The sequence below is a fragment of the Dunckerocampus dactyliophorus genome, chromosome 13 (genome assembly GCF_027744805.1).
Source record: "Dunckerocampus dactyliophorus isolate RoL2022-P2 chromosome 13, RoL_Ddac_1.1, whole genome shotgun sequence".
NCBI lineage: Eukaryota > Metazoa > Chordata > Actinopteri > Syngnathiformes > Syngnathidae > Dunckerocampus > Dunckerocampus dactyliophorus.
The window spans coordinates 9,965,814-9,979,476 of record NC_072831.1 but is presented as its reverse complement, the minus strand read 5'-3'; the positions used below and the strand labels follow the sequence as shown (position 1 = coordinate 9,979,476).

The following is a 13,663-nucleotide window of genomic DNA, read 5'->3' as shown; positions in this document are numbered from 1 at the left end:
GGCGGGGGACCAGGGGGGTGGCCTCCATCGCAGCCTGGATGTGGGGGTCCAGGGGGGTGGCCTGCCCCGCAGCCTGGAGGTGGGGGCCCAGGGGGGTGGCCTCCATCGCAGCCTGGAGGTGGGGGCCCAGGGGGGTGGCCTCCATCGCAGCCTGGAGGTGGGGGTCCAGGGGCGTGGCCTCCATCGCAGCCTGGAGGTCAGCCAAGTCCTTCCCGTGGACCAGGAGCCGGCACACCTTCACTGGTGAGAGCACACAGCATACAGTATTTGTATGTATGATAATGATGATGGTGATGTGTGTGTGTGTGTGTGTATACATATGTATGTATGTATGTATGTACATATATATATATATATATATATATACTGTATATTGTAGTCGATGCCTTTCACCCAAAACATTCCTCGTGGATTGGAAGCAGGAACAAACATCATCATCAATGCAAACATCAAAGACAAAGCTGATAAGTAGGTTAAAGTTCGGACATCATCATGACGACGATGATGACGATGATGACAAAGATAACAATGTGTTCAGGTTCATCGTGGACCTTGGAGCATCGGGGGATTTGGCGTTCCATTTTAACCCTCGCTTCAATGAGTACGGGAAGAAGGTCATCGTGAGGAACAGCAGGATAAGAAACAAGTGGGGGCAGGAGGAACGAGACCTTGCTCGCTTCCCCTTCATGGCGGGTCAGCCCTTCCAGGTGACGAGACCATGTCTTGAGCCTGTGACCATGCTACTGTAATGCTCATGCTAACAGGAAGTGATGTGTTCCAGATGAGGATCCAGTGCACAGACAAGATGTTTCAGGTGTTTGTCAACAACAATCACCTGCTGGACTTCAAGCATCGCATGGCAAATTTGAGAAACATCGACAAGCTGAGCATCTTCAACGACGTCACACTGTCGCAGGTCAACATCATCCCGGCCTGACCTTTCCGTCTTCGCCTCTAGCTAGTGAGTGAGGAAGAGGAGTAAAGTCAGAAAAATAAAAAGTTGTTTCACTTGGTTTTCCTTTCATGTTTCTTGAAAACATCACGTCGTGACACAAGAAGATGCGTTACTACATCGGAATAGAAAAGGACGGTCGCGTCGTCGCCTTCGTTCCACGAGGGTGCGCGAGCTCAACTTATTCTATTTTTACATGAATCTGCCACTGGCTGCTTGCTTTCGTGAGAGAGCCATCCTGTTCAAAATAGACGATCTGTCATCCGATATCAATGACGTTGAATATATGCAAAATAATGGAAGGAACGATAACAGAAAGGTTAACCTAACTACCACAGTGGCTTTAGGAGGCGGAGGAACACAATGGATCCGATTACTACAACTAGAAATAGAAATACAGAAGGCCCAAATAAGCAGTGATTACAGTGTTTTTTGATATTGAAAAGGCGTATGATATGATGTGGAAGGAAGTCCTGCTGATAAAGCTGTTAAGAATAGGAGTTGAAGGGAGAGCTTTTAACCGGTTAAAAGATTTTCTGTGTGAAAGGAAAATTCAAGTGAGAACTGGGTCTGTCATGTCAACACTATGGAACGCCTCAGGGGAGTGTGATCAGCCCACTGCTATTTAGTTTAAGCCAGACAGGTTACTGTTTGCTGATGATGGAGCCTCGTGGAAAAGGGGCAGAAACATTGAACATCTGAGCTATTGCTCAAGTGACTGAAAGAGGATATGACTGGGGAGGTAAGTTTTCAACAGAAAAAACTACAACAGTGCTCTTTACTAGGAAAGAAATAGAGAAGATGTCAGGTTAAAAATGTATGAGGAAGACCTAGAAAGGGCGTCTGAATTTTGCGTTTCGAAAGAGTGATTAAATGTGATGCTTCGTATAGCTGGAAGAGTATACAGAGCGAGCCGCAACTCACTTCAGTGAGTTTATGTTATCTGTGTTGGACTATGGGAGTGTGGCATATGGGTCAAATCAAATCAAATCAAAGTTTATTTGTATAGCGCCTTACAACATCCCAATGATGCCCAAGGTGCTTCACAGGAGTAAAAAAAAATTGTTTATAGCAAATAAGAACAGGGTAAGATCGAATAAAAACAACAAAAACAAAATAAAAAAATAAAAATACAGGCACAGAATCACAACTAAAGTGCATACAATCATCATGTGTCATAAGCCAGTCTGTTTAAATGAGTTTTTAAAAGAGATTTAAAAACTGACAACTCTGTCGTAGATCGTAGTGCAGGTGGAAAGGAGTTCCAAAGTGTGGGGGAAAACACGGCAAAAGCATGATCTCCCCCCATTTTTTGTATTGCATCCTTGGGACTTCTAATGTTGTGTGTTGAGAACAGCAGCTAAAACTCAGTGCAAGCATTACGAGTCTGTTGCGGCGCTTTTAAGTCCTCACCAATTCCTGCTCTCCAGATAGAGACTGGGGAAATGCCACTGGGGAAATGCCAATGCCACCCAACAAGCGAAGTATTTCAGGCTGGGAAAATGGGAAGAACACCGGTGAGCATTTTGCCAAAATAGGTGTTAGAATAGCTGCAAATAGAAGGAGCACAAATAACACCACTGGTGGTGTATCCTGAAGAGCCCCCGTGGAGACTAAAGAGCCCGAGAGTTGATTTATCATTACAACAAATGAAAAGAAGAGGAAAAACAGTGGACCTACTGAGTGCATTCAGTTATTTGGTAAAACAACAATATGATGAAATGGTACAGGTATAACACAAGGGGCGAAAAATCTAGACACAGGGGTAACAGGATTTGGTTTGACTGTATTAGGAAAAGGAGTGGGAATACACAAAAGAACATGGGATGGATTAGGGGTATACGCAGTAGAAATGGTTGCAGTGTTGGTGGTGTTGCTAACATGGGTGGGGTTAACACTGCAAAAGAAGACCGTTATTTGCTCAGACTCGGCATCAGCCCTTGAAAGTATCACATCATTTCACTCGGACAGTAGACAGGACATTCTAGATCAGATTCTGCACATAGTCACAAAGATAAACAACAAGAGGGGCCAGCACATGTAGGGGTACAAGAGAATGAAAAGGCAGACAAGTTGGCAAAGAAGTTTGCAAATAAGTTTAAAATGCAAGTATGCCTAAGCAAGACTGAAGTGAAAAGCTGATAAAGGGGAAAATGAACCAAATCAGCTGAGTCAGCTGAGCCTGAGATTCTGAGGTGCAGGAGGTATAATGCACAAAAGGACGTGATGGGGAAGGAACTGATGGGAGTGACAATGGAAGAAATAAATAACATTAAAAATATTACTGATCATGGGTGAAAGAACACATCAAAGTAAGTCGTTTGACTATTTAAGGAACACGGGGTTGTTTAATAGAATATAAGGGAAGGTGTACTTAGAGTGGAGAATTAAGGTGTTATATTTATTCTGGGGAAGGAGTTATGTTTTCGCATGACACCAGTGAGTCTGTGACTGCAGCCAAGACAGCACCGAAAGGGGCGGTAAATGCACCAAAGTGATGGATACCAACAGCAATAAAACCGAAGAAGAAGAAGAAGAAGAAGAAGTCGATGTCGATGAAGTAACGACGCCGCAGTTCCAGCTTGACGTCAGTCAGTGCGGAGAGGCTTAGCTTTATGTACTCCGCCATTTACTCATAACGACGCTGAAGTTGGCTTCCGATTCGCATTTAAGGGGAAATTTAAGACGGATGTATAAGGCACACAATTTAAGGTGGAACGGTCGTAGTAGGCAACGTATTTAAGGTGGAACGGAAGTCTTGAGCAGCGTCGTCAATTCGAGTGTGTCCTGGTGGTCTGTTTTTTGTGACACCTCTAATGTGAAAACATATGGATTTCCACAAATAGAATAAAGGCTTCACAGATCACAAACTGTGTTTTTATGAACGCCAAGGTCTGTAGATTAATTCAGTCCAGGTTTGGCAAGTCTGAGCCTTGTGTTTTTTAAAGTGGATCAAGTTAAATATGGAGCGGGTTCTAAATAAGCGTCTAAATATGTGCCATTATTGCATTTTCACAAATCAATTAAGGGTTGCAAGAATACAATAGTGAGCGTCAGGTAAAGGCAATGTCTTCTCTAAAATGTTGTCACATTAGAAATGTCACAAAAAAAGACCATCAGGACACACTCGCATTGCGCAATACTTCCGTTCCACCTTAAATTTCGTGCGTACTACGACCGTTCCACCTTAAATGTGCCTATACGTCCGTCCACCTTAAATTTCCCCTTAAGTACGAATCGGAAGCAAACTTCAGTGTCAAGCAATGGCATTTAATTAGCACCTGAAAACGACTGTCAGAGGACAGTAGTCAGCGAGGTTTTAGAACTCTAACACAGACTTAACCTCAGTCAGGTGAGTTCGACTGCCCTCTTCTGCCTGTTAGCTTCTGGTACTAAATAACAAACTATTACGCAGGTGGATTTACTCAAACTTGACTTGGACGTCGACATTTGCGTTCTTCTCGACGCCATGTTTTCCAGTGCACCACTTAGCTGCGGATGCTAATCAGTTAGCCAGGTGTATTAATGCTTTCATGGCAGCCAGCATGCTAGTTAGCGTTGGTGCTAGCAAACCCGGAAGTGTGTTTTGTTTTCTCATGAACATTTGGAACCGCCAACTGTGAAGACATGACAACTAGAGCTAGCTATTTGTTTTTCCTTGTTGAAGTAGTTTCTTCCATTTTTGTTGACTGTTTTGTTGACGCTGTTTTCCCTTGACCTTTGAACCCTGCAGGTTGTCTCAACTTCTGAGGGATGTGAAGAGCTGTCGTCAAGCCAGGCCACGCCTCCTCACTCTCAGTCAATCGAGGCACAGTGTGGAGGTAAAGCCCGCCCCCTCAGTGTCCCAGAATGCCATTGTCCAAGTAGACCGCGATGCTGTGAACCTTTACTTCTGCTTCCTGTCCTCAGGACTGTCATGCACCTTAAGCTCATGCGCTCAGAGCTTCGTATGGAGGGGGTCCAGCCGGGGGCCCCGCCAAGGACCATTAACCATGGCAAAGACATAATCTCCACCGACATGCTGTGGTGCAGCACTGGGGTATCGCCCAGTCCGAGAGCATGGGCGCCATCTCTCAATTTGTACTCTCCACCAGCCGAGGACACTGCTGCCCTGCTGGACATGTGGGCCGTCATCAAGCCGGGACACGTTCGCGAGAAGATCGCCATCTTCGCTTTGGAGGTGGGGCAAACGACAGCTGCTGGAGAAAGGAACCACACCTCCTCTTTGGGGATAACACGGGCTGGGAAGGTGAAAGGTAGCTGGGAGGAAAATGGCAATGCCAAGCGACAGAGGAGATCTGCAAGCAACCAGAACCTCCAGCAGAACCAGGGGAGCTGGTCTGTCAGAGCACCACCCTACAGCGTTGCTCAGTGTCCAGGAAGTGGATGTGGTGATACGGAGGGGGAGGAGCACAAGGTGTCTGTGGGCGAGATGGTGACGTTCCTGGAACGGAGACTGAGTGCGCACCAGGCTGACCCCAAACCTCTGCTCACTCTCCACAGGAGTTCTGCAGCCCCGCCCTCTCAGGACAAAGGGGAGGAGCCAGAGTGTGTCAAAGTGTCAGACATGGTGGCCAAGCTGGAGTCAAAGTGTCTGCGGCGGAGGAATGAGGGGTGTGTGTCCAGAAGCAACACCCTGAGGAGGACGGTGGGGCGTGTTCTTCTCGCTGCTGCCCACCATTGCCCTGCCCTCTCCCCGCATTCACAATCATGTTTATCAGGGTCCTCGGTTATGGTCACACCCCCCTCCCTCTCATCAGGTATGGTGGAGTCAGACGCAAGTCGGGGTCTGGAGGCCCCACCTTCGCTGCCTGAGGAGGCAGAACCACCTCCTGGGTTACTGTTTCTGTCTCCGCCTGCTGCTGCTTTCTTACCGCAGACATGCACACATTTAGGCTCCACCCCTTTAGTATGCACAGAATTGACATTTGATCCTAACACCAGCTCTTCCCAGCCTTGTCACATCCAGTCAGAGAAGTCCTTCAAAGTTGTGCAAATTGAAGAGAAGGTCGGTGCTGTGGGGTTACGTGCTTCGACGTCACATGCCTTTTTGGAGTTGCGGCAGCGACTGCGGCAGCTTCTGGAGCCGCCGCTAATGGGGCCACTGCTGCTGTCCGCACTGCCACAGGACGTACTGGTCAACATCTTTGTGCTGCTGCCCACACGCACGCTGGCGGCGCTCAAGTGCACGTGTCACCAATTCAAGTTCATCATCGACAACTACAGTGTGCGGCCCGCCGACTCGCTGTGGGTGTCTGACCCTCATTATCGTGACGACCCCTGCAAGCAGTGCAAGAGGCGCTACGTGCGAGGTGACGTGTCGCTGTGCCGGTGGCACCACAAGCCGTACTGCCAAGCATTGCCGTATGGCCCCGGATATTGGATGTGTTGCTATGGTGCCCACAGGGACACACCTGGGTGCAATTTGGGTCTCCATGACAACCGCTGGGTGCCGTCCTTCCACAGCATCAACGCTCCCATCTGCTGCGGGAATGCAGGAAACTGAACTGCTTCCAATAACTCAACTTTTTAGCTTTTTTGTTTTTAACAAGTCGGATCACTGGCGCCTGCCATGGCCGCTACCCCCCCGTCCTTGACCAGGCAAGCTGTCTTGTGTCCTTGGTGATGAACCGCCAGCATGGGAGGAGTCTTGAGCAGGACTCACCCCCATTGGAGGCACTAAGAGCAGGAAGTCTTGTGGAACGTGAGACTGACAGGCGGGACATCGACCAGATGAACTTTGATTGTGGTTACGTGTGACTTTTATAAGTGGTTGCCTTGGAGACAAACAAATATTAGATAAGGAAGAATAAAAAAACAGTTTGTTTTAATAAAGAGCTTTTCATCACTTTCTGTTTGACTCTTCATCACACCCACTACCTCCTTGCCTCTGTCCCCAAAGGGTGCAGCTAGCGCCCTCGTGTGGATGAGTTCGTGTTACACTTGAGGTCATGGTGAGCCTGTGAGGTCTGACAACGCGTCTAGAAGTTGGAAGTAGTTGTACTTGATGTCAAAGTCCATGTCGTACCAGAAGTTGACTGCAACACAACACAATTTCTCACAGATGTCCTGATGTTATGCGACCTGTCTTGAGCATACCTGCCATGCAGCCGTGCGTCTGTTGGACGTGGTGGAACCACAGGGAGGGCAGGTACAACATCTCTCCCGCCTTCACGCTGCAATGGAGCGGCCGTGCTCTGCCGTACATCGGATAGCGCTCCAAATCTGGATTCAGGGGGTCCAAAGGGATCCAGGGGACCTGGTGGTTTGAGGGTTGGTGGGGCCGGGGCAGTGGATTTGAGGACAGAACCAATGCAGGAATGAAGCGTGATGTGTGAACACACCTTCTCCGAGTCACTCTGGTCCACTACCTCAAAGTCACCGTTGTCCTGTTGGCGGTAAACTGCAGGCTGATAGAGGCCTGGAGACACATGGTTACAGAAGGCAATATGCATTGTGTGCTGTTATTACACTTACCGTAAGGGACGAAGGGTCGGTCAGTAGGTGGCAGCAGGATAAAGTTCTTCTGTCCAGAAATCACACAGTAGATGTTCTCGTAATGATCTTTATGCACTGAAACAGCAAGTGCCAGACTTAGCCGTTTGTCCCCAACGAGCGTTGAACAGGAAGTCTGATCTTACATGACGTGACGGCGTCAGCTTCGCCCAGCCAGAAATTGACTGCATCGGGTACCTTTCCTGAATGCAGAAGGAGAAATCAGCTTTGTGTGTTATTGTTGAAAGGAAGAGAAGACGTGTCCTCAGACAGCATGCTGGCACCACATAAGCGCACTTACCCAGCGCCGTGCTCATCCAGGGAACGTGCACTTCCACGTCATCCGTCAGCTCGGGAAGTTCGTCCAGCAGGTTGGAACACTGCTTCTGAACGTAAAACACTCCATGCTGCTTCACCTGTCACAAACACCCAGGAAATGATGAATGTGTACGGTATATATTCTACATCAACACAATCTGTGTCATGTTGCTGGCAGGTGCCATTCTCACCTTTCCTTCAAGGATGTCCAGCACTGAAGAGAAGGTCATGCGACGTTCTTCTGGCATCACAAAGCGATCGTCTTTCACGGCATCTGCATAACCGTCAGGAGTCACTGCAACGCTGATGACCTTTGACCCCACCTTCTCCCTGCAGAGTGGAATCAGTCAGCTGACGGGTGGACAGCTTCACTGGGGCAGAGAGCTTCTTACCTCAAGTACGCCGGCGTCCACCTGGACAGGGCTGGCCAATGACTGAAGGCATTGCGAATAATGCAGGGTTTGTTTGGACCAATCCAGTTGCGGTAGAAGTGCAGCGGGTCAGGTGGTCCGTCCACGTGAGCCACTGATTGGCTCAAATACAAATCTGAAAAGTCAGGCTTCTTTTAAACTTGGTCTCTTTTTACCCAACAGCAACGCTAGCGTTACATTGCAGTACGAATGGTAATACTGTAGTTCAATACTAGCCATGTTAACACTAGCTGTAGTAGTGATATTACTGACATATTACTAATGACAGTAAAAAGAACATTAGTAAAAATATCAGCCAGGTAGTGTTAATGCGCATGTGCAGTACTGTTAGTAGTATATGCAATATTATTTTAACGTGCGCGTGCAGTATTGTTACAAATACTACAGTAAGTAGTAGTGTTAACGTGTACATGCAGTACTGTTGGTAGTAGTCACCATGGGCCTCCAGTGAGAAGTCAGCAAGTCGTTCCTTGACAGCGTCCATCTTGTTTGTTTACTGATCAATACATTATGTGTTCAATAACGATCAAGAGTGTGGTCTTCCTTCCATGCTGCTTTGTTTACAGGCGCTCCTGCACTTGCGCAGAGCTTCATTGACCGCCTCGCCTTCGACACGGCGCACCCTCCTGGTGGGAGGATGCAGTGCAAGTGACGTCAGACTAGCGTTTTCAATTCGGAGGTTGGAGTGACAATGAAGATGGATAAAGATGAAGATGAGCCAAATGAAGATGAAAATGAAACATGTATGAAGTGAATGGATCATGTAGAAAGGAATGATTTTGACCAATCAAACGACGTCTTCATTATCATCAGATTGGCCTCACCTGTGTCCTTTGTGGGCGCAGCTGTGTAAAGTAGTGTAACGTACTATAAAGCTGTGTAAAGTAGCATAGTGGCTTGTGTACATGGTTGCGGAGTGATGGACGAGTCGGCGTTGGAGCGTTACTTTGATGAGTCCATTGCAAATGTAAGTGAGCTCCAGCCATCGAAGCTGAACACATGGAAGCAATCGAAAATAATGTTGACATTAATAATTAATGCAATATATATATATATAATTATTTATTATTATAATTTATTCATATGTTGTAATATTTTTCTTCTCATTTTTTTGTGTATGTTCCATGATGTATGGGAATTAAACCTATGTTCTTGTTTTCTTTTCTGATTGGTTATTTTGTTTGAAATTTGAAAGCCCTACAAAAATGGCTGGACATCTTACCCTACAGGAACGTGCCAAGCTAGAAGAGGTCGCCCTTCCCTTTCCAGTGACCCGGAGGTAATACAAGTTGTTCAAGAAATGTTTACTCATAACCCCAAAAAGCCAATTTGGCAATCAGCAGGGGAAAGTGGACTCTCCTTTCACTGTGTAATGAACTGTGCTCAAAAAGGAGCTTAAATGGGATGCTTGGAAGCCGCACTGCTGTCAGGCACTCTCTGCTGAAGACTGCTACGTTCGTGTTAAGTTTAGGGAGGCGATGATGGCTTCGAATGAATATTGGTCTGATCTCTTTAAAAATATCCTCTGGAGTGATAAAGCGGTATTCCACGTCGATGGGTTTGTGAACCGTCACAAATGCCACTATTGGGCAGGAGAATATCCTCATATTACCTCTGGGGAAAAAATGCAGAATCGGCCCAAGGTAATGGGATGGTGTGGAATGACTTGGGGCTGGATTGTGGGTCCCTTCATCCTTCGCAATATCGTGAATGCTGAAAGGTACCTCACCATGCATCAGTACTTTAGATTTAATTTTCATGCAAGATGGCACTCCTCCACATTTTGCTATTGTTTGTGAATGGCTGAATGCCCACTTCCCTGGGGGATGAATGGGTTGTTGTGGGCCACATGAGTCCTGACTTAACACCCTGCGACTTTTTTCTTTGGGGTTGGTTTTAAGGAGCAAGCCTATTCTACCAAACAAATGACTCTGGAAGAACTTGAAGGGCGAATACAAGAAGTTATCTTCCATTCCACAAGAGTTCCTTGTGAAATCACTTAATGCGGTTCCCTGGCGGCTTAAGAAACTGGTGGCGAATGCTGGCGCCCATATCGAATTTTAAATAAAACTCCCTGCAATACACTTTCTTATGTTCATTTCTTGTAAGAATTACAGTTGTGTGTGAATAGATTAAAAATTGCTAGAATTTGCATTTTGCACTTTTGGATCTTAATGAGGCTTTAAGTGGAGCTTCAAAATGCAAAAGCAAGAAGGGGGAGTGAGACAAAAAGCACTTTGAAAAAGTAATTTATTGAAAGCAACAATTAAACTGAAATGGGTTGTTTATCAGCTGATCAAAAGTTTAAGATCATTGCTCAAAAAAATAACAAAAAACTCTCCAAACCAGAACAAAAAATGTTCTCAGTAGGACTCAGTAATGAGTAGCTCCACCGTTCTTATTAATCACTTCAAAAATTCATTTGGGCATGCTTGATGTGAGTGTTTCCAGGAGGCTAGTGGGAACATTGCTCCAAATGGTGAAGATGGCTTCACAAAGGTCATCAACTTGTAAATTTTCCTTGCCATCTGTCCCCAAATGTTCCCTATGGGATTTAAATGAGGGGAACATGCAGGATGGTCCAAAAGAGTGATGTTATTCTCCCTGAAGAAGTCCTTGGTCAAGCAAGCATTGTGAACTGCAGCGTTGTCCTGTTGAAAAACCCAGCTGTTACCACACAGACAAGGGCCCTCAGTCAGGAGGGATGCCCGCTGCTACATCCACATGTAAGCAACCGCCGTTTGACGACCCTGCACCACCTGAGGCTCTAGTGTTCCACTGAATGAAAAAGCACCCCACAACCATGATGGACCCCCTCCACTGTGCCGGGTAGAAAACATCTCAGGTGGGATCTCCTTGTCATGCCAGTAACGTTGGAAGCCATCTGGACAATCAACGTTACATTTTTTCTCATCAGAGAATAAAACTTCTTTCCACCTTTCCATGTCCCATGTTTGATGCTCCCTGGCAAAGTCTAAACAGGCAGTTTTGTGGCGTTGAAGGAGACGAGGTCTTTGAATTTGTTTTTTTTTTTAAACCCTTTTCCCGCAGATTCCATCTGATGGTTATTGCGCTGCAGTCGGCACCAGTAAGGGCCTTAATTTGGGTTGAAGACCGCTCTGTGTCTTGATGGACAGCCAATCGGATCCTCCGGCTCAGTGCATGTGATTTTTTTTTTTTTTTTTTTTTTGGGTCTACCGCTTGACTGTTTTGTTCCATAATGCTCAGGATCTTTCTACACCCAACCTCAGCAGCAATGGCACACTGCAAGAGGCCTTGCTTATGCAGCTCAACAATCCAACCACGTTCAAAAAGAGAAAGCTTCTTAGCTTTAGCCATCAGGAGGGCATGACAGTGTGAATGCCTGAACAGATTTTGTTTTTTATAGCCTGTGGTCTTAAACTTTTGATCAGCTGATACAGTTTGTTTCAGTTTAATTTTTGTTTTCAGTAAATGACTTTTTCAAAATGCTTTTTGTCTCACTCCCCCTTCTTGTTTGTCTATATGTGCCCTGCGATTAGCTAGCGACCAGTCCAGGGTGTACCCCGCCTGTCACCCGAAGTCAGCTGGGACAGGCTCCAGCATGCCCCGCGAGAAGCGGTATAGAAAATGGATGGATGGTAGCTCTACTTAAAACCTCATGTGCAAAATGCAAATTCTAGCAATTTTTCAACTGGTCTTAAGATATTGATCAGGAGTGCGTGTGTGTGTACATGTTTGACGTATTGATCCACTTCAATGTGTCAAGATGAAGATTAATTACTGTATATAATTGTAAATGATGAGAATTGGAGTCAAATCAAATATACAAATGTTGTTGTTAAGGACTCCTGCTTCCTGGTGGGGGGGCAGCCGGGCCTCCAAAGCCCTGCCTACCCACTTCCAGGTCCCACCTCTTCAAGTCAGGACTCCGGCCACCAGTTGATGAAGGAGGGGCCGAGCGGAAAGCTGGCCGACGAGCTGGACCTCAGCTTTCTTCCTGATGAGCTCGGTGTGCAGGACGAAGCAGGTATGACCTTGGCAAACTGGGCATGGTCTCAGTGTGGTCACAAGGGGCGGGACCGAGTGGTGGGAGGTGAACCCACCTGTGAAAGTGTTTGAGCGCAGGTGTCAACACGTCCCAGGACAGTGGCATCGGGCTCGACTTTGGTTCACAGAGTTCCGTGGTGACCCCAGACGAACCCTCGCAGGGGTCGTCCACGGTGGCGTTGGCAACCAGTACCACCCTCTTCTGCCCCATGACCCCCATGACTCCAATGACCCCTATGACTCCCGTGACTGAGAAGTCAGGAATCATCCCGCAGCTGCAGTAGGTTGCTGGTCTTGTTGTTTGCGCTATGTGCCCTGTGCCCCTCAATGACTTGTGGACGTCTGCAGGAACATCGTGTCCACCGTCAACCTGGGCTGTCCTCTGGATCTCAAGTTCATCGCTCTTCAAGCCAGAAACACTGAGTACAACCCAAAGGTAGCATCTTCAGCTTTGCATCTTTAGCTTCGCATGCGTCATGTCTTTTGTGGTCCAGCGCTTCGCTGCAGTCATCATGAGGATCCGTGAGCCAAGAACAACGGCGCTGATCTTCAGCTCGGGGAAGATGGTGTGCACTGGAGCCAAGAGGTCTGTACCGCTTGCCAATCCAATTGAACTGGAGGGTCTGTGGGTGTCGGTGCTTTCATGCTTCTCTCAGAGCACGTGCAGTGAGGAGCAGTCTCGATTGGCGGCCAGGAAATACGCCCGCGTGGTACAGAAGCTGGGCTTTTCCGCTCGCTTTCTGGACTTCAAGATACAGAACATGGTGGCCAGCTGCGACGTCTGCTTCCCCATCCGACTGGAGGGACTGGTTCTGACGCACCAGCAGTTCAGCAGGTACCTTCTTTAATTGTTAGCACACCAACAGGTCGAAACAGAACCTTTTGTGACTCGGCAGCTACGAGCCGGAGCTTTTTCCGGGCCTCATCTATCGGATGGTGAAACCTCGAATTGTCCTGCTGATCTTCGTGTCGGGAAAAGTGGTTCTGACTGGTAAAGTCTGATTATATGGGCTACATGTTAACGTTGCAGCTGTCAATCATTCCTCAACGCATTCCATTCCAGGAGCCAAAGAGCTTGACGAGATCTACGAAGCCTTTGAGAACATTTATCCCATCCTAAGAGGTTTCCGGAAGCAGTAACTGATTATTTCTTGTTTCTTTGTAAATATTCGAATTGTGTTTGATGACAAAGTTGGACATGAAAATCAGAGTAAAGTTCAACCAGATAACTACGTAACTTGTCAAAAGTGATGTCACTGCCCAGCTTTGGTGACTGCTATGAAGTAAGCTCCGCCCCTAGGCACTAACGTCACAACTACCAACGCAGAAACCCGAGGCCTGTATTACAGTACCACTCAAGCTTATGTTATCCATGATCTCTTCTTTGTTTTCTGGCTTAACTAAGCCAAACATTTAAGGTGCGGGATAAGCAGTGCTA

The 13,663-nt window shown here is 47.0% G+C and overlaps 4 protein-coding genes across 4 annotated transcripts; 3 read left to right on the top strand and 1 right to left on the bottom strand.

Annotated features, from left to right (window-relative positions):
* The first annotated feature begins 84 nt into the window (after positions 1–84).
* On the top strand, positions 85–1,007 carry lgals3b (lectin, galactoside binding soluble 3b). Its single transcript, XM_054797095.1, has 4 exons — positions 85–243; positions 380–468; positions 539–707; positions 782–1,007. The coding sequence occupies exons 2-4, from the start codon at positions 383–385 to the stop codon at positions 935–937; spliced, it is 411 nt and encodes a 136-aa protein (XP_054653070.1). The 5' UTR covers positions 85–243; positions 380–382; the 3' UTR covers positions 938–1,007.
* Positions 1,008–3,485: 2,478 nt separating this feature from the next.
* On the top strand, positions 3,486–6,800 carry fbxo34 (F-box protein 34). Its single transcript, XM_054797671.1, has 3 exons — positions 3,486–4,304; positions 4,686–4,773; positions 4,862–6,800. The coding sequence occupies exon 3, from the start codon at positions 4,869–4,871 to the stop codon at positions 6,456–6,458; it is 1,590 nt and encodes a 529-aa protein (XP_054653646.1). The 5' UTR covers positions 3,486–4,304; positions 4,686–4,773; positions 4,862–4,868; the 3' UTR covers positions 6,459–6,800.
* Positions 6,764–8,785, bottom strand: jmjd7 (jumonji domain containing 7). The gene is made up of 9 exons (XM_054797672.1): positions 8,632–8,785; positions 8,158–8,311; positions 7,957–8,095; positions 7,749–7,863; positions 7,594–7,650; positions 7,430–7,525; positions 7,297–7,373; positions 7,052–7,211; positions 6,764–6,990 (listed from the first exon to the last, which is right to left on the bottom strand). Exons 1-9 carry the CDS (start codon positions 8,678–8,680, stop codon positions 6,902–6,904), a joined length of 936 nt encoding a protein of 311 aa, XP_054653647.1. The 5' UTR covers positions 8,681–8,785; the 3' UTR covers positions 6,764–6,901.
* Positions 8,786–8,887: 102 nt separating this feature from the next.
* tbpl2 (TATA box binding protein like 2) lies at positions 8,888–13,365 on the top strand. The gene is made up of 8 exons (XM_054796706.1): positions 8,888–9,163; positions 12,022–12,238; positions 12,304–12,505; positions 12,574–12,661; positions 12,720–12,811; positions 12,893–13,060; positions 13,122–13,216; positions 13,289–13,365. The coding sequence occupies exons 1-8, from the start codon at positions 9,116–9,118 to the stop codon at positions 13,363–13,365; spliced, it is 987 nt and encodes a 328-aa protein (XP_054652681.1). The 5' UTR covers positions 8,888–9,115.
* The last annotated feature ends 298 nt before the right edge of the window (positions 13,366–13,663 follow it).

Excerpts from the sequence above, each read along its gene's own strand:
- lgals3b (XM_054797095.1), top strand. The coding sequence starts at position 383 with ATGCCTTTCACCCAAAACATTCCTCGTGGATTGGAAGCAGGAACAAAC. Across the intron at positions 469-538 it reads ATCAAAGACAAAGCTGATAA|GTTCATCGTGGACCTTGGAG; the intron begins GTAGGTTAAAGT and ends CAATGTGTTCAG. Across the intron at positions 708-781 it reads TGGCGGGTCAGCCCTTCCAG|ATGAGGATCCAGTGCACAGA; the intron begins GTGACGAGACCA and ends GATGTGTTCCAG.
- fbxo34 (XM_054797671.1), top strand. The coding sequence starts at position 4,869 with ATGCACCTTAAGCTCATGCGCTCAGAGCTTCGTATGGAGGGGGTCCAG.
- jmjd7 (XM_054797672.1), bottom strand. The coding sequence starts at position 8,680 with ATGGACGCTGTCAAGGAACGACTTGCTGACTTCTCACTGGAGGCCCAT. Across the intron at positions 8,096-8,157 it reads TGGACGCCGGCGTACTTGAG|GGAGAAGGTGGGGTCAAAGG; the intron begins GTAAGAAGCTCT and ends TCCACTCTGCAG. Across the intron at positions 7,651-7,748 it reads CTGGATGAGCACGGCGCTGG|GAAAGGTACCCGATGCAGTC; the intron begins GTAAGTGCGCTT and ends TTCTGCATTCAG.
- tbpl2 (XM_054796706.1), top strand. The coding sequence starts at position 9,116 with ATGGACGAGTCGGCGTTGGAGCGTTACTTTGATGAGTCCATTGCAAAT. Across the intron at positions 12,239-12,303 it reads AAACTGGGCATGGTCTCAGT|GTGTCAACACGTCCCAGGAC; the intron begins GTGGTCACAAGG and ends GTTTGAGCGCAG. Across the intron at positions 12,662-12,719 it reads ACACTGAGTACAACCCAAAG|CGCTTCGCTGCAGTCATCAT; the intron begins GTAGCATCTTCA and ends TTTGTGGTCCAG.